Here is a 19,932-nt window from a genome sequence, read left to right on the forward strand (position 1 = left end):
ACCACTGTACTCACATGAATTGATTTAAATATGTTTTTAGCACCTTTATGGATCTTGAGAGAGGAAATGTCATTGCTGGCTATGCAGGCCTCACGGAGCCATCGGATTTCAACAAAAATATCTTAATTTGAAGATTAACGAAGGTCTTACTGGTGTGGAACAGCATGAGGGTGAGTAATAAATGACAGAATTTTCATTTATGGGTGAACTAACCCTTTTAAGTCTATAGGCGTGTAGTGTTTCTTTACAAAGTGACATTGACAACTACTGGCCTGGCATGAATAATACAGCACTTTTAACCGTATTCGTGGATCCGCGAACAGAGATTGTTTTGACAATGTTGTCGTCTGTACGCGAAAAATGCAAAGGAAAACTTTTTTTTGTTATCATGTAAACCCTTAAACTCATTCAATAATATTGCGTTTAACACAATGATACACAATCAGTTAGAAAAATACTTTAATTTATATATTTAACAAAGTAATTATTAGCAAAATTCTTATTTCAAGTTCTCAACATACAAATGAAATTGTACCAAACCGAGAAGGTTGAACAGAGAATACAAAACTGAGTGATAACGGTATTATTGTAACTAGTTCTGTCTAGTTGAGCTGCTGGGCTACACAGAACATCCGTTAAACCAAACAACAAATGCTCTCAGTTTTTTCCAGCCATGAGGAAGGCTCTTCTCCTGGTCACTTCCTCCTCTCCGAATTTCGACTGGAGCTGCTCAAGTTCATATGGATCAGCCAACAAGAGGATCTCATCATCCAGACGATTCCAAAGAGGCCCGTGAACCTCATGCTCATACCCATCTAGCAGATACACCCGAGCACTTATAAGGTCACCACTGGCTTTCAACAGCGCCTTGGTCACCTCAACCAGGTCTTTCTTAGTCTCTCTCATCAAGGTCTTGACATGTTCCTTGACGTCTACCAAGACTCTGGAGAGCGTTTCCTCTGGAGTTCCGCTCGCCTGGCTGTGGTTTTGTTCCCGTGACTCGGAGTCAAACATGAATATGTGGGCATTGGAAGCTGTGGAACTGGGTTCTGGACGCTCTTCCTCAGGTGCTGATGAATCCTGTTCAGCTTCTTCATGGTGTTTCTGGCTTTCTGGTTCAGCTTGGCTTTCTGGTTCCCTGGCAAATGTTGCAGGTGATGCTGCTGAACTTTCTTGTGTGTTTGAGGGCTCGACGATCTGTGCTTCACATGGATCTTCGCCTTCTTCACTTTCATCCATCTGTGGAAATACATACAAGTCATTGAAGTGCATCTTACAGATTTGTCCACTAAGGTTTACAAAGCTGAAATGCTGGAAAACTATCCTTTTACAAATGTATTTTGGACAAGTAAAGAACAAATGAGTCCATGACATATAAGAGCATCCATAATAAACTCTTTTAAAAATCTAGTACAAAAAGTGTAAAGATCTAAGAAATTGTTCAAACCAATTCAAGTTAGTTTCATATGGTTTTTAAAACCTTTCATACTATTTTCAAGAAAAGATTCAGTATCATGACATGTGCACCCATCAAGTTGAAAAGAATAATATTTTCTTTCTTAGACTTAAGTGTACACATCTTAACTATTATTTTCAAGAGTTATATAATTTTTTACAAATAGCAGGAATTAATTCATAAATATCTTGAGGGATAAATTACTTTTTGAGGGAGGTTGTAACGAGGCATTTTATAGCTTGAACTATGAATGGAGTGGCATTTAATAGACAGATTCATCTGCGATATGAACACGATATTGCGTAGCTTGTCAGTGATCTACCTGAAAGCAGGTGATGACGATTTAGCGGCAATCAGGGAACCGGCTTTACTGACGAAATGCGCGTGACAATCGCATGCGATATACAGTATATATGTATACTAACTTTTCCTCATAAAAAGCTCAAATTCTCTAATATTTTCAGAAACGTATTGACAAATGATTCTGCAGGGATCCTCTATATAACATACTTACCTCTTTTATTATTTTTTTTTTTTGGTTGCACCACGACTTTGTCAGTTTGTTGGTCACACTACATTACTTTGGTGAAAAAAAAAATGTTTTCAAATATTTCTGATAATATTTTAAAATTCTAAAAAAAAAAAAAGTTATTCATAATATTATTATTATTATTATTATTATTATTATTATTTTGAAAAATATTCTCTCTGATTTCCGGCCTGGGAAATTTCAACTTTTTTACCTTTTGTTCCAATATTATTGCAAGTGTGTAAAGATTTTCTAAGTACATTGCATAGTTGTGCTTGGAGTCAATTGTTTTATTTGTAATGGAAATGTGTGGAAATAATTTTTGGCCAGGCTGTCATTCAACAAAATTATGTATGCAAAAACAAGAAAGAACCATTGTGTAGTTAAACCTGTAGCTGTAGTTTGCCTTTTTTGCCAAATAATTTTGTCAGATAAATAAATACCTGAACCAAGTTTAGTGTTTTGTTCTTCCCTCATATTTAAAACTCATATTTAACTGTATTTTCCTCATATGTTAATGATTTAATCGAACATGTAGGGTCATTAAAGACAAATATCCCCTCCAGACATCACTTTTGGCCACTACTGTATACAAGAAATAATATTAAAATCATATGTCAAACTACCTAAATTAAAATAATTCCTAATAGGCGTATCCAATTTTAATCTCATTTTTAAATTAATAGATCCGCACAATGAATGAGCTTCATGTCACTTACGCAACAGCTTTATCTAGTCAGGGTTGGTTGATATTGTTCAATCTTACCACATCTGAGTCCTCAAACTCCCTTGCAGCTTTTGCAAGTATCCCAAGTTTCTTAGAATCAGCTGTGGAGGTTTTGCAGGTTGTTTGTTTTGTTTTGTTGAGAGATGGATGTTCACTTGATCCTAAAGTAAAGTAAAATGAAAAAGGTTTTTGGACAAAGCTCAAGGAACAATACAGTAAATAAAACCATGTAATGAAATGAACAATGTTACCATCTGGAATGTCTCGCCCCTCACAATCTTCATCTAATCTAGGTCTTTTGGACGTTTCAGGCCCTGGAGTCTCTTGTTCTTGGACCGGGACACAGGACTCATCCTGACTGTCATGGCTTGAGGCTTGTGGTGGCTCGCCTGCCGCCTCTGGCACATCTGGAGGAGAACTGGCTCTCTCAGGAGAAGGTGGAGGGTTGGTCCTAACGGCCGGACACAAACTGCTTTCTGTGGCGATTTGGGTTTCAGATGAATCTGACACAACGATGGACTTGTGAGGTGACTTTCTTAAGGTATCAGTCTCAGGTTCTGAGGTCTGAGTCACTTTCTTCTTAGATAAGGGGCTTTGAGTAAAGGAAAGAGCTTTTCTTCTAGAGGGTGTGGCAGGACTTTTTTTGGGGCTTTTCTCTGTGAGCTTATGCTGAAGGTGCTTTAGAAACCGATCCTTCATGGACTGCCAGCTATGGTCAGTCACACGCCGTTTCTCCATTTCTTTCCAAACCAGGTTGCCTTTGGCGTCATGTTGCCGCTTTTCCATGAACTTCAAAATAGCTGTGTCATCTTCAAGAGAGTAACCCAACCGCCCATTGCCCTGATGACGGGTAGCCATCCTCGTCTGGACAGACGGTCCGACGCTAATCACATAGTCATTCAGATTCAACTGTAGGTTCTGCTCTGCACAATCTCCAATGAATTTCGTAGAGATATACTTTAGTCCAGTGCTCGCCATGGCATTAGTCACATCGCCCGGATCGACCAGCAAAATGGCACCGGGCTCTTGATTTCGACACAAAATGCCTCCTCCGTTAGTTATCAGAGGGTAAAGTTGCATTTTAGTCGGCCCGGGTCTCACGTAAAAGCGCATTGAATGTCCATTGCCATCCAGGAATAATACAGGAGATATTCCACAGACCTCCTCATCTCCTGGCTTTGACATTGTGAAGATTATCTGAGGGTTAAATGTGAAAGTTAGCTGTTTTCATATTACCATGGTTTATGTTTAAAAGAAGTTATTTAGGTTTTAAGTAATAAAACAATAGATATATTATTTAAAATGATAGAAATATTATTTAAATATGATATAGACAGATATTGGTGGAACATGTACATAGTTAATTTGATGAAATGTCAAATTAGTTTGACAAAAGATCTAACAGCATTTGTTTGCAAATGTATGTGTATGAATATGAGTAACAGTTTCATCTTTTATGCCATTACAAAATTCAAGCTTTGACTCATTGTCTTGATTTTCAGCATCAAAAAGCGTTTTAAAAGCGCACATATTAGTAATAAAGTAAAAATGTAATATCCATAACCATAACTTGCTGTAGTCATAGCACCATTTACATTTGCAAATCACACAGACTTTTCCTGCTATTCTGCTTTGCAGCAACTAGCATCAATTCTTACAAAAGTCTAATATAAACTCACTGCCTGTCGAGAAACCAAAATATTGATGTGAAAAAATATATAAAATACCTGCGTTTCGCAGTCCTACAGGAGCGAGTCCAAATAATCTCTGAGCTGTGAGATATGTGGGAAAAAAAGGATCAAAATAAGAGACACGGCTTCAGCGCGCGCGAGAAGAGACGCCTGCATGAGAGCGTGCGCTGTGACTTTAATTTTGAAAAAAGACGGATAAGGAAATGTTCAATGGGTCTCAACGCGGGAAAACAATAAAAGTGAAAGTAAAGGTGCTAAAAGTAAAACGATTTTTATTAACCATTTTTAGTGATGGTGGAAACAAAGCTTTTCAAAGCTTTGAATCAATTGAACCAATTGATTCACTGTTTCGAAGCGTTCGAATGGTTTGCCGCGTGATTCATGGGTTCACAGAGAGCGCCCCCCAGCGATGAACCATTGAAATTTCGAAACGTTTCTAAACAGTTGTGACGTAACGAAGCCTCGCTTACTAAAATCACGTGACTTTGGCAGATTGACACACGCTGTGAACCACTGATTCGAAACAAAAGATTCGTAAAGATTTCATGAAGCAGTGTTTCGAAATCGCCCATCACTACTACTATTTTTAATCAACCAAAATGTATTAAACATGACAAGGATTTATATTAAATTATTTTATTTTGTTGTTGTTAGTTGTAGTAGTAGCCAAGTAGTTTATGGCCCGGTTTCACAGACAAGGCTTAGCCTAAACCAGGATTAGGCCTTAGATCAATTAGGTCATTTAAGTAGCTTTTATAAACGTTCACTAGAAAAAAGAAAAAAAAAAAACATTACTGGTGTGCATCTTGAGACAAAACAATGCCACTGACATATTTATACACATATAAACCCTGTCAGTACAAGTTACTTTAAGTTAAATCAGCTCAAACATGCATTTTAGTCTGAGACTATCTTAAGCCTTGTCTGTGAAACCGGAGGTAAGTCTTTTAATTATTTTCCTTGACAGAGGAAACATACAAAACATGCATTTTGTGAACATAAGTAACTAGTAGTATAATTAAATACTATAATTACTATAACTATACTTACATAGGTCAAACAGACTTGTCCATTATGTCATAGTTGGTGTAATGGCTAGGTTAGAGTAGGTCAAATGTCAAAGATAGATGAAAATACAAGGTGTTGTTTTAACACCTTTAAGAGAATACTACAGATCTTGCATTATCTCATGTCTGTGGAGATGGAAAAAGACATATTTTGATATAAAGGTACATCACATAATCAATTCTAATGGAACATACACCCACTCCAACTTAAGCCTAAGTATTAAGTACTTGCAAATCTTGCTGTAGTGCTGCATATTAGCATTTGCAGTATATTAATAATAATGAGTAAAAATTAAAAATCAATTTTGGCATCAATCCAGCAAAACTAATTATATTTTTTCAATACTAAAAATAGGCTACTAGCTGTAAAGTTGCTGTTTGAATATGTAAATCTGGCTGTGTATTTGGATGTAATACAGAATATTTCTTAATTTGGAATTATGAAAAAAAAAAAAAAAAAAAAAAAAAAAAAAAAACTTTTAGGGCACTTTTACATAACAATGTACTTAAACTGAAAAGCTATCTGTAATATGCATGTGCATGATGTCACCATTTTCACAAATTCACATTTTTGTAGTTTTCGTGGAGACAAATGAATGGCCAAAATGCATTAAAAGTTTTCAGTTTTTAGTTGACAATGGTATTGTGTAAACGGCCCCTTAGATAAACATTTGAATATAAATTTGAAGAAGAAAAAAAAACACTGAGATCTTGATGATTTTGTATTTTATTATATATGTGCAATAATAATTTAAATTTCTTTACCATTTAAGGGCAAGAAGTTATTTGTTTTTCAGTCATACTAGAAGACTAGTATGTTGCCTATTGCACAAAGCTGGTTTCAATTGCTACCAAGGTATGTTTGAGATTAGTTTGAGCAAACTCTAGTTTTTCAGGCTCAAGAAGGTGGATTGGTTTTTAGCGGGGTTCATTGCTATACACTACACGGCTAACCTGCTCCTGAGCAGGTTTTATTCTGGGTTAGATTGCAAACCCAAACTGGACCAGTCAGCTGTGAGTAAAGGGACATCATGTATCTGATGCAACAAAGCATATTGTATCCCTTGCTCCAAACTAAGGTTTAGAAACAACCTAACCTGCATGCAGCAAAGATGTGACACTCAGCAATGTTGAGACTGTTCGATCGTTGAAGCAGCTACAGATTCAATGCAGAAGATCCAGGCGGTCGACACCTCAGCGTCTGTCTACATAAATGTTCCGTGCTGTCTCCACACTGTTCTCTCCCGCAATCTCTCCACCAGCGGAATAGTATTTCCCCAGATGATCATCAGCTGATCATTCATCACCACTCAGGTAAGTGGAAATACGTTTACCTTCTTTCAGGTGAATGTAGAGCCTTTCTGTTACTAAACTTCACTAGACAACCATCAACTGTTTTTCCACACAGCACTCTTTGTTGTCTTTCAGTTTTCTTTGTTCCCTCACTTCATTCACACTTATTCAACCACAACTTCAAATACTACTTTTCCACTTTTTGGTTTAAACTTCTCCACCATTTATACAATTTTCTCACTTTCTCAATTATCTTTCGAAATGGGGGCAGGGATTGCAATGGTTTAATTTCTGTTTTCCTTTTCAGCACAGCTTCACTGATGATCCAGGACAAACAGTGACTCTTAAAAATAATGGGCAAGTCAGTCCTAAATTTAGGACTCCTAAATTTTTGCTCTAATAGTATTTCACAAAGCAGCTAAAATCTGTGAAAAGTTAGAGTAGTCAAGAGGACTACTCATAAAAATAAGAGTACTTTAAAGCACGACAAAAGATTTTTAAAACATAACGATTTAAAATGTACTTTAAAGCGGAACTCAGTAAGATTTGCGAAGCTCCCCCTACAGTAAATACTCCAAGCGCAGCTCTGGACTACAACGACTACAACGCTCACCAGCACAGTAGTTTTGCAAATACAGTACAAGAAAGAGGAGGTGGGTCTTTTGCAAATACAGTACACTCAATGGAGGTGGGTAATTTTCGAAATTGTCTTATAAAGTCATAATATATACATTGTTTTTGAATTACCGTAAAGCATTTTGTCACTCTCGCGTGAACGTGAACATGAGGCGAGATTGTTTCGGGTCGGTGCACCTCAACTTGCAAGTGCTGTATTCTGGCGTAGATGTGCCAGAGGGGGTTAGTGCTCGCCTCAAACACACCACTACAAGTCAATTAACCATCATAAGGACTTAGAAAACTATTTATGAAGGTAAAAAAAAGTTACTTAGTTCTCCTTTAAGTAAAAACAATAATTTTACTTTATTATAAGGTGCACTTTTTGAAAGTGTACTTAAGTGTGCTAAGTAACAGTCACAAACTCTCGCTTAAGTGGCCTTTCATTTTTAATAATATATGATCTGCAAGTACAGTTTAAAAAAAAAATACACATTCAATACTAAGTGTGCTAAAGTAATTAAATGAACTTACTAGGAAATTGTTTGGATGATAAAACATCTGCTAAGAACATAAATGTCCATGTACCTGGTCAAGGACATCAATGGTGTCACAACATAGGGTTGAGTAGATTTGCTAAGGTAAGTCAGTTCAAAGGCCAATGTAACTTATATTCTATGTGTACTCTTAAGTTTAGTTCCCATGCATCCTTCCTGTGTTTAATTCCTGTTCCCTTTGTTCCCATTGCTAGATGTTTTCTATGGTTACTCATTGGTTAATTGATCATGTTCACCTGATTCTTGATCAGTTCCTCATTAAGCCATGTATTTAAGCCCTCAGTTTGGATCCTCTCTCTGTCCTGTACTGTCTTTACATATGTGAAGCTGTTATGCTGATTCTTTCCTTCTGGATTGTTTTTTGTTAATAAAATGGTCTGAATCACTGGTTCAAAACAAATGATTTACAAAGGTTTCAAAGCTTCACAAAGCATGTTTCTAACTTGCCCATCACTACTTCTGGGTTGCCTTCTTTGGTTTTGGTTTATGTAAATAAACTAAATCTGCTGCATTTGAAATCCTCTGCTCCTCTTCCCTTGCCTGCTCTGTGACAGAGTATAGGACTAAACATGGACCTAGCAGCAGCCTTCATTATCCACTGGCCCAGTGCTCCCACTTAGATAATTCCATGTTAAATCTATTTTTTGGGCAGAAGCTAACTATTATGGCCCACTGTATTTACCAGATATGTTAAATCTAAAATGGAAAGAAGCCATTCTCCTTTGGTTGGAGTGTGCCTATTCATTGTTGATTTCCTCGCCCACAACCACCACAGACAAAAACAACATTTATTTATAAATCATATTTAAACAATATGAATTGATTCAATGTGCTGTACAGTGTAAAAACACCACATGCACAGAACCAGAGCCCATTCAGCCCCTCCTCACGCCTGCCACAGACCAAGAGCCAGAACCAAAGCCAGCTGAGTCTGACCAGGTGTGTGAGCTGGCTCCAATGTCTGCCCAGGAGCTTGAGCCGGAGGCATTTTTTGTTCTAGAGCCCAAACCTGCGCACTCTACGTGCTTGAAAAACGAACCAGAGCCCATTGCAGACCTAGAGCCCACACCTTCCAAGTCTGACCAGGTTTGTGAGCTGGTATCTATGTTCATCCCTGAGGGAGTACTGGTGGAGTTGGACATTGTGGAGCAGAGTTCGTTTCATCCTCCTATTACTGAAATCTGTTCCTCCCAATGTAAAATTGATTCCCTTCAACTTTTAAGCCCTGTCTCTGCCCCTGTCTCCGTCCAGCCACAAGACTCCTTCTTTGTTGCTGGTTCTTTCTAAGATGAAGAGATGTGTTGTACAAAACAATCATCCTGGCAACACGAGTAGTCAATTTCAATAGTTGCTAAGTGGACGCAAGATGGCGCCAGTGAGTCACAGTTTGTTAAACAGCTTCATTGTTATTGATGACAGTCATTATCAGAAAATATCAAAACAGGAATGTTTAAGAATGTCAATAGAAAACTGTACACATGCTGATTGCCATACGTTAAAATATGAGCATTAAGTAATAAGTGGATTAACATCTCTTTCTATCTCTCTCTTATGGACACATTAAAAAAGAGAAAAGATGCATATAATACGAAAATATTGATAAAACCTAGTGCTAGGTTTAATGGCTAGTTTATTTTTGTTCATATTTTGACAGGCTGGCAATCCAATTGAGCCATGGAGCTACACCACAGTATATAGCTGTGTTAGTTAAGGCAAGAACACACCAAGCTGATGGTATTTGTTTGTCGGCCAACTAAGTTTTCTCAGTGTGTTCCACACCATCGGCTGAAGTTGGTCCTCGTCTGCTTTTTTTCTGCCGATTCGACATGTTGAATCGGCGTTGGAGCTCATCGGTCTGTCGGGCCTTCTGATCATTCTGATTGGCTGTTCAGCTACTGCCATCTGCTGGTTTGGAAAGGCATTTTATCTTGCGCAGGTGCAGAACGGACTTGCTACTTGGCCGTCAGCTGTCGAGCGTCGGTTTGGTGCATCAGGGCAACTTTGGACCCAGACGCTGCCGATGTGAGCCAACCCCGCAGTCTGCTTTCATCGCCACTAGTTCGTCGGCACCGGCCTGGTGTGTTCCAGCCTTTAATATGACTAACCTTTGTGGATGTGATGTCTCATAAATTTGATGTTGATCCTGTGTCTTTCATTGTTTTCCCACATTCTGTGCATCGAGTCCGAGTCACTAACTCAAGTGCCCATCTCTGCAACACGGAACAATGAACAGAGTAATCAAGGTAAAACAGAACAGGTGATAGAACTAATTAACAATCAGGGAAACGTCTCAGGTTACGTATGTAACCATGGTTCCCTGAGAACAGGGAACGAGACTCTGCGCTGACTGCGCTAGGGGAACGTCCTCCGTGACCCATGCTCGAAATGCCAAAAATCACCACACTCCAATCCTATTGGCCGGCGACAGCCTATCACGTCAAACGGCGCGAACCGTGACGTATAAAGGGAGCGCCTGGGGAAAAGCCGACATCATCTTGTCTTTGAGCGACTGTAGCAGGCATCCCGCAGCATGGCATGAAAGCGCAGAGTCTCGTTCCCTGTTCTCAGGGAACCATGGTTACATACGTAACCTGAGACGTTCCCTTTCGAAAGGGAACTTCTACTCTGCGCTGACTGCGCTAGGCGAACGATATACCCATGCCACCATGCTAGAGGAGAATGCCAATCCAAATGTCTGGACACATATCCGGCAGTTCCAGGGAAAAACCGGGGGCAGAACTCCAAGGCTGTCAGTGACAGCATTCCCTACGGCCAACAGCCCAAGCTGAGCCTAAAAGAGGCCTTCCGAAAAAAGCCTACCAAGGCTGCTCGAGCATCTGGAACCAACACCCCGAGAGGGGGTGGTCCCTTTAAGGGAATGTGGCCAAGGAACCAAAGGAACCTCGGCCAGTCACTCGGGGGGAAAATCCATCCCTCTGCCACCAAGGAGGCCTAGCCAGATCCAGCGAAGCTAAATCTGGCCTAGCCAACCTTGTCTGATATACAGAATCTCCAAGCACAAACTCCAAAGAGGAGAGCAGGAAAGAGCGACTGCGAATGGCAGTAAGCAACTCAAACCCACACGCAGAGATGGGCATCCTGGAGAGCGGAACTCAGCTAAACGCTATGGACCCTCGTATGAGGGGAGTACAACCACTCATCCAAGGATCTACTCAGCCGTTAACAAGGTGCTGAGGAGGCAGTGCGCTAAAGACCCCTGACCCAGGGGAGCACAAACCAGCCTGGGGGCCGGTCTAACGGGAGACTTCATAGAAGTCTACAACCAAACCAGCTTAGGGAGCTAAGCACAATTACGCAGTTAACCCCGAAGGGAAGTACAAAGCTCAACCTAACAGACAGACCGTAAAGCGGGCACATAGTCATGGAGGCCGGGAAAAAGGGCCTGCAACATAACCACCAGAGAACTGAATGCAGACGGCGGTAGCCCAGGATGGCCTGTAGGGCCACACCCTATTGCATATCAAGGTGGAGCAAACACCAAGACATAACAGCTGCAAGTGCCCACGAGACAGCCCGTCCAACACAAACCAACGAGCAGTGCACTCGGTGAAGTACCTTTCTACTCTTTAAGCAAGAGGAGTACAACATACGCCATCATGCGCTAAGGAAAGGCCCCGTGGGCTTATGATCCCAGCAGGCACGTGGCATCAGCTCGTGGCAGTGTTATCAGGGTTCAGGCTGAACAGACCGACTACACAGGAGGTCATAGTCAACCCGAGACCCGGCCAGCCGGCGAAACCATCCCTTTTGCTGTCGAAGGTCAGCACGCTCCACAGGAGGCCTTTACGGCCTACCCGTCACACGCGACATCAGCCAGCGGCCACTAAAGTTCTAGGAGTAAAAATAGAACCCGTTAACTAGACAGGGAAAATATTTTAGCCTGACTAGAGCTAAAGGGAATAAACGCACAAAATACTCAGTAAAAACATCTTTTATATCAAGCTATCAAGCTAAACTCCGACATGCTAGCAAAGGAAGGCCTGAAAGTGGCCTGTAACCTTAAAAGCGCGCGGCGTTAGCTAGTGCATTTATTCAATCATGGAATGATGCCCGTACACGACCAGCGTAGCTGGGCCAACAGGAAGCTATAAGAGAAGCCTGGAGAGGCCTGCTGCTTAAAGAACCATGTGGCACCGGCCCGTGGTCATGACAGGGCCCTAGCTACAAGGAAGGGCCAGTATAACCTAAAATGTCAAATTTAAGGGAACTAACTACACAACCTGAGCCTAGGCATACACATTCCAGCAGGCAATGTAAATAAAGCTAAACAGCGTGAGCGTAACCAGCATCGTAGACCAACAGCGCTGTATCCAAAAAAGCTGCATACAGAAAGGCTAAAAACAAATAGCCAACAATCAAACAGCAATGAACCCCAGATGCTGTGGTGCAAACGACCGGGAGAGGTCGGGTAAACAAAATTCTCTACACTCATCCTGAGTGTGCGATCCAACAGGTGATGCACTCAGTGAAACACAAACCCCTTCATATATAGAGGCCGGATAAAGCCTGCTATCATAAAAAACAGGTGTAACCTGTGGCAGCACAAGCACGCTCACATAACACGCCTGCATAAAACATATGAAGGGGAAATATGGGCAAAAAAAACGGCCAGCAACTTCCTCAGAAGGAGGCCAGAACTAGGAACTATACAACCGCAAGGGGATAGTCATAACAGGGGGATGTAAACAAACATACACCTAATCTAGTTCTAGCCTAGCCGCTAGCTAAGGACTGTATGTAGACCAAGCTACACTCGGGCTACAAATTCCCAAACACACGGAGAAAGCAGCGCAAGCGACAGCATTAGGTGGCCGAAAAACCGGCCAACACATAACTGACAATAGCGAAAGCTAGTTCTAGCTATACACAGTATCAGCCGAGAAACTACACCAACGCTAAACAACAAAGCGGCCATAAAGGGCCTGCCTGTAACAGTCAGCCTAACATACAGTTATTTGCCCAAATAACCCCCCTAAAAACATGAACAGATGACAACTATATGCACGGGAAGCTATACAGGAAAAGCAAGGTCTATATTGAGAATGAAAAATGGACCTGGCTTACCTCCTGTGGCTCGTAGAACGCAGATTCCTCCCCGATTTGTCACACGGAGGGGAAAAACCAAAGTCCCATAAGCCCAAAAGCACTTTCACTATCAAGCCAGACGGCGGGCCGTCAGGAATATATTCATCATAGGCCCGCAGCATATAGATGTCACAAACGCTACCGGGAGGCGAAGGAAGAGCGAGGGCGAGAAAAAGCCCTCGCGAGAGAGGGGATCGATTACCTGCGCTGCTGGCGCCGCTCCTCGATCACCTCCCTCAGGCCTTGCTTCTTCCTTCTAGCATCTCGCCATCTCTGCGACTTACTCCGAGGAGGAGGAGGCGCACGAGCGGCGACACTTTCCCTCTGGGCCTGCCTCTGAGCCTCGGCTCGAGACGGCCCGGGATCTCCCGGCTGTCTGGGCCCAGAGCTGGATCTGAGCGGGATGCAATATCTAAACGCCGCGGAGCGCATCTTCGCCTCCCTGATCAAGATCCGTAAGCAGATCAGCCTGGTACGCCAGAAGCACCGTCATAGTGTGCAACGCCGCACCAGCCTGCAGCAGCGTAAGCCCTGCCATTCAAACGTGACGTCACCTTCAATGCTTTGGATGGCAGGGCCATCGCCGGAGTTGCCGGGCCATGGGTAGAGAGAAAACGATCGTCTAACCTGCTGCGAGCGGGTTCCCTCCTCACACGCTCCCAGGGCAGCTGCAGTCTGCTCGAGGCGCGTTCCATAACCTCCAGCAACTCCGAAAAACGCTGCGCAGGGAGGCCGAGCGGGAGCCGCGGGCTCGCCCGCTTCTGCTCTCCGGGGCTTTGGACCAAGAGAGCACTCGCTCCTGGGTCCGAGGATGTTAAAGATAAAACATCGTCGTCATCCGCCAGAAGCGCGTCCTCATCAGTCGCTTCAGCTTGAGAAAGATAGAGACCCCTCTCAAATTCTTCAGCGAGTTCCACCTGCGAGCCCCATGATTTCAATCACCGCTGAGCCTCAGCACGAGCGGGGCCGGAACCACCAGGCAGCGGTGGTGGCACTTCTCCCCTCGAGAAGAGGGCCAAACGAGAACGGAGCGTTTCCATAGAAAAACGCTCACAGTTAGCACAGGCAGCACCCTCGAGTACTGACTGTGCGTGCTCCTCGCCCAGACAGAAAACGCACAAGTTGTGTGTGTCCTCCGGTGTCAGAAAACCTGGGACAAGGATCAACACACTTCCTGAATGATTTAGCAGACATATTTTCTTTTGGCAGAGTGAAAAAGGAACGAGCAAAAGCAGTCGCGAAAAGACAAAAGGATGTCGGCTGTTTCCCCAGGCGCTCCCTTTATATGTCACGGTTCGCGCCGTTTGACGTGATAGGCTGTCGCCGGCCAATAGGATTGGAGTGTGGTGATTTTTGCATTTCGAGCACGGGTCACGGAGGACGTTCCCCTAGAGCAGTCAGCGCAGAGTAGAAGTTCCCTTTCGAAAGGGAACTAACTATGACCAGGAACACAGGCAAAACGGAACATATGACTGAAAACGAAACCCAAAACTGAACATACATTTGAAATATATTAACAAACTCTATATATGCTAAATCAAACAAGGACTAATAAGTTAATTAGACAACAGGTAAACTGAACACAATAATCACACACTGGGAAACTGGGTCAGAAATCAAACAATACATAGAATATACATGTGACAGATCACCCCCACCCCAGGAAAGGGCATCTTTGTGCCATAGACAGTCCAGAGGAGGGAGAGAGGGTGTTCTGGAGGAGGGTGAGAAACAGAAGAGGGGCCAAACAAAACCAAGTCCAAAGCAAAAGTCTTTGGGGGAGTGGAGGCTGGTAAAAGCCCATGGGGCAGCCAGAAGCAGGAGAAGCCGGATGTATACCCAGACCATGCAGTTTCAGGGCGGAGACACAGGAGGGAGGAGCCATGGTGGAAATTTGGAAGATGTAACCAGAGGTATGAACTCTTGCAACGAATGATGGAGACCCAGAAAAGCAGAGGAGACACGAAGCCAGGGTGATACTGAAGGCGGAGCTGGCGGCTCATGGAACCAAGGCAGAGACGGGGATCCGGAAGACCGCTGTGGAGCCAGTGCAACCGAGGACAACAGTGGAGCCTGGTGGAGCCAAAGGGATGGAAGGCAGAGGTGCAGCCAGTAATCCCGAGGTGGAACCAGGGTAACGTCTGACCAATGCAGGAGCTGGTGGGACGAGGGAGCCTGGTGGAGCTGGTAGCTGGTCGTCACTTTGGAGCTGAGGGAGCATTGAGCCAAGGCGAAGCCGATGGGTCGAAGGACTGATGTGGAGTCCAGGGGTCTGTGGCTGAAGGCAGAGACAGGGGATGCTCACACCAAGGCAATGCTGTGGACTGGAAGACACGAGGCGAATTAGCAGCACTGCAGGGAAACCGCTGTGAATGAGCCTAGGGGCAGATAGGGACCAGAGGAGTATGGGCTGTTGAACTATTCAGGTTTGGTAGAGGAGGCCGGAGAGGGAGGCTGGGCAGGCAATCTGAAGGTACAGAGGGCGCTGGAAATACAGGGGGCACAGGAGATACAGATGGTCGCTGGAGATACAGGAACAATTGAACTGGGCAATGTCAATGAAATAGGGCAATTTTTGGTTATAGCCTCCATAAACCAGTCTATTAAGTCCTCCTCCAAAATGTCCATTAAGTCTAAAGAGTCAACATTCACCTTACACAATGTCGTAAATATGAGTGGGGAGCTCGGGATTTTCTTTAAGCCCCGATCTGTACGTGTTGGAGGCGTGTCAGTGAGAAACATGGTGGAATACCACAATATTATAGGCAGTGACATTGTCAGGCTTTTCTATTTACAATGAAGTAAGCTAATTCCCAGCAAAAAATAGGATAGCATCATAATATAACAATATAATATGTAATGATAAAGTTTACAATGGCTTCATAAATTATTTAAAAACACAAAAAAGCAACATACAACCAATGCACATTCTTTGCTCTACATTTTCAAGTAGAAGTGTTGGTTTTTTTTGTGTGTGTAATTAATTTAGAGAAGGCACACCGCCATCTTGCTCCGACTAAAGTGACTTGAATGCACTACCATCATAAACGCGTCTTCCCTCGTAAATACGAACTTCCCAGGAGGACTTGAACGCACCATGACATACGGAATCACTCGTCTTGGATCAATACAGTTCTATCTAATCTGATCTCATCTAAATTAATTTGTGACAATGAGACCACAACTAGTGTCATGTGTAGCCTGGTTAACGGATTCACATAATGATCAATAATATAAAATATACAATGATGTGATCATAATTGACGTGAGTGGTTGAAAAAATATTTTGGATGAGCTGTTTAACCCTTACGTTCTGTTCGGGGCCTCTGAGACCCCAGCAATAAAACATGATTAAATACATTTTCCTTTTATGCATCAAGTAGAGCGCCAATTTTTTCAAAACAGCTGTCCCGACTTTCCGATACTGCATGACGTTCGAAGCTTCAAACGTCATCAATCACGTGGTACTGTCATTTCGATACAAGCATCAGTACAGTGTGTGATACAATAGTGCTTTGAAAACGGTGTCGGAGCATCTGCGCCCCAGTATCAACCGTCCCATCACTAGTTTTTATTCCATGTCTACAAGGCAGACTTTCCAGGATAGGAGATGGACTAAAAATGAACTCCCACACTTTACTGCCAGATTCTGGAAGAGGAGTTCTTCAAACAGTGGAACAAGAGGATGTGGTGCTGGTCCTTCAAAAGTCACTCTCTGTCTATAAAGCCCATTTAAAAAAAAAAAAAAAAAAAAAAAAAAAAAACAGCATTCATGCTTACACCACTTCAGCGTTTGATTCTTATCAAGTGGGGTCATTTTTTAGGATTCTTTACCCAAATCTCTGAGATCCTGACACCTTGCACTTCTGGAGACTCCAGGTAGGTGGCAGTTCTGAAAAAATGGTGGCGCTGGAGACTAAAGGGTTCCTGATAGTTTCACAGTTCATTCTTAACCTTAATTCTTATTTCTTTAGCAGTTAATGTGTCTTCTCCACCTGTTTTTGTCTGACCCTGCTGACCCAATGAGCGTTTTGCTGTCCACTGGTCATGCCTTAACTTTGCAATTTCTAATATTGCATCTGCATTGCATCCTTCTCATTAGTATTTAATAATTGACTTTTCAGTCTGAATGAAATCTTTTTGGCTCATTTTGCCTGTAAAAGAAAACCTGCCTAATAATTATGCACACCTGAATGTAAAGTGTTTTTCATTCCCAGCCTTCATGAACAATTACATATTTATAAAATGATTAAATACAAAATTAATAGTAGTTAAGATTGATGTGGTTTGGAATTGGTAAAATGTGCTTGGGGGAAAAAAAAAAAAAAACGATCAGAAAATCAACTTGCCTAATAAATCTGCACAGTGTATTTTTTATTTAGTAATAATACTGATATGAAATAAAATTCACAAAGCCTTAAAAAAAAATAAAAAATAATAATAATAATAATAATAATAATAATCGTAATCACAATATTTTAATTAAGCACAATTGGATTTCCCCCCCAAATTGTGCAGCCCTAGCAGACACAAAAAGAACAGAAGAGGTTGCATTAACCAAAATAAAGAATGTCTTCCCTTCAACACATTTATTGATGTACTGAACAATAAAAACAAAAATCACAAATTATTTTAAACAAAACAACATGTACATCTTATCTTATACTCATTTAAATATTGAACATAAAGATGGTCATTAGAACAAAGAAAACTGAAATGGTCTAACTAAAGATTCACGCATTATGCAGTGGATTGCACCGCAGAAGCTCATGAGGAGAGATGGGAACACCAACATGGGAACGCTCTCCATCTCAGTATCATGGAGGTCACAATCAACATTATACATAAAAAAAAATAAAAATAAAAATAAAAATTTAAACAGTCAGCTGTTATTCTACTTAAATCTTTAAACGTATGTTTAAAAAACAAAAAAGAAAAGTAACCTATTTTAAGAAAAAAAAAAAAAAAAAAATACACTAAATGTTTCCTGTCATTAATGTAGAGTCACGTTTGCATGATGTTGTACGTCATCACTAATTCAGACCTTGTGTGTTTTGTTCGTCTTGAACGAGACCTGTAGAACTCTGTCCCCGAGCCGGTACCCATTCAAACTGGCAATTGCTACGGCGGCCTCATCGTAATTTGTCATGGTAACAAAGCCAAATCCTTTGCACTTGTTTGTGTTGAAGTCTCGTATGACCTTTACGTTAGTCACAGCGCCAAATGGGCCAAACATCTGCCAAAGGACATTTTCGTCAGCATCTGGCGCCAGATTATACACAAAAATGCACCAGCCCGTACCAGCGTGACCCGGAAGATTGATGCCTGCCAGGCTGGAGACCCCATCAATGGACATAGGTGAGAATCTACTGCAGAAAACAAACACAGTATTTCAGACAATCACAATGAAGACCATTTTCTAAGGTACAGTAGTTTGTTGCACATTACTGATCGAACGGTGCAGCATGTACCCATCTATAAACATCTTTAAAAAAAAAACAATTTGTTTTTAAATGTATTAAGATGGAGACAATGTAAATATGAGTTTTAATGCACAGTGTAGACAGGAAATCTAGACCTTCGTTAGCAAGCTCAGGCTGTTCTGCAGCGAGTGACAGATTCAGTGAAAATAAAAGGGGCATTAATGCATTTACTCTCTCCGTGCATAATTTGTGTCAAATTTGGATGATAGTTTAATAATTCTGTTAAAACCACAAATATCTCTGACCAAATTAGTTTAGCCAGATGAAACCGCGCTGACATTCTCAACAGAAGTGATGTTGAAAACAAGCAAAGTCTGTTTTTTAGGGGTGGGAATCTTTTTGGAATCTCACAATTCGATTCAAATTGATTCTTGGGGGTCACAAAGAATTTTCATTCTGATATATGCAAATATTTGATTTTAGATTTGATTTTAAACTTGGAATTTTATTAACTCAAATTAAAATGAAACTGGAAAAAAAAAAAAAAAAAAAAATACAACCCGAATTCCGGAAAAGTTGGATGTTTTTTAAATTTGAAGAAAATTAAAACTAAAAGAGTTTCAAATCCCATGAGCCAATATTTTATACACCATAGAACATATATAACAAATGTTTAAACAGAAATTTAACACTTTTATCCACTAAATGAGCAATTTCAAATTTGAATTTCAAATTTGATGCCTGCTACAGGTCTCAAAAAAGTTGGCACGGGTGCAACAAATGGCTGAAAAAGCAAGACATTTTGAAAAGATTCAGCTGGGAGAACATCTAGCAACTAATTAAGTTAATTAAAATCAGGTCTGTAACAATTAGCTATAAAAGGGATGTCTTAGAGAGGCAGAGTCTCTCAGAAGTAAAGATGGGCAGAGCTGTGAAAGAGTGTAAAAAGATTGTGGAATATTTTTAAAACAATGTTCCTCAATGTCAAATTGCAAAGGCTTTGCAAATCTCATCATCTACATAACATCATCAAAAGATTCAGAGAAACTGGAGAAATCTCTGTGCGTAAGGGATAAGGCAGAAGACCTTTATTGGATGCCCGTGGTCTTCAGACCCTCAGACGATACTGCATCACTCATTGGCATAATTGTGTCAATGACATTACTAAATGGGCCCAGGAATACTTCCAGAAACCACTGTCAGTAAACACAATCCACCGTGCCATCTGCAGATGCCAACTCAAGCTCTATCATGCAAAAAGGAAGCCGTATGTGAACATGGTCCAGAAGCGCCGTTGTGTCCTGTGGGCCAAGGCTCATTTAAAGTGCATATTGCAGGTTAAACATTTTTTTTGAGATGAATATATAACCTTGTCCAAAAATACCATATAAAAGGGTACTGCAGGGTTTAAAAATGTTTTGCAGGACATAAGGGCATGAATTTAGTAGATAAAGTGACGGTCTCTGTA

At 41.5% G+C, this 19,932-nt stretch overlaps 2 protein-coding genes across 2 annotated transcripts in view; both read right to left on the minus strand.

The window, feature by feature from the left end:
• Window positions 1-442: 442 nt before the first annotated feature.
• Window positions 443-4,767, minus strand: LOC125255064 (telomeric repeat binding factor 2, interacting protein). Its single transcript, XM_048170006.1, has 4 exons — window positions 4,440-4,767; window positions 2,964-3,909; window positions 2,752-2,873; window positions 443-1,239 (listed from the first exon to the last, which is right to left on the minus strand). Exons 2-4 carry the CDS (start codon window positions 3,895-3,897, stop codon window positions 658-660), a joined length of 1,638 nt encoding a protein of 545 aa, XP_048025963.1. The 5' UTR covers window positions 3,898-3,909; window positions 4,440-4,767; the 3' UTR covers window positions 443-657.
• A 12,848-nt stretch (window positions 4,768-17,615) lies between these two features.
• Window positions 17,616-19,932, minus strand: part of elavl2 (ELAV like neuron-specific RNA binding protein 2) — a 71,805-nt gene continuing 69,488 nt past the window's right edge. Inside the window, 1 exon segment of the mRNA XM_048170106.1 lies at window positions 17,616-18,410. Within this exon segment, the coding sequence (XP_048026063.1) occupies window positions 18,080-18,410 (331 nt within the window). The 3' untranslated portion in view covers window positions 17,616-18,079.

The sequence above is a fragment of the Megalobrama amblycephala genome, linkage group LG2, assembly GCF_018812025.1.
Source record: "Megalobrama amblycephala isolate DHTTF-2021 linkage group LG2, ASM1881202v1, whole genome shotgun sequence".
Classification (NCBI taxonomy): domain Eukaryota; kingdom Metazoa; phylum Chordata; class Actinopteri; order Cypriniformes; family Xenocyprididae; genus Megalobrama; species Megalobrama amblycephala.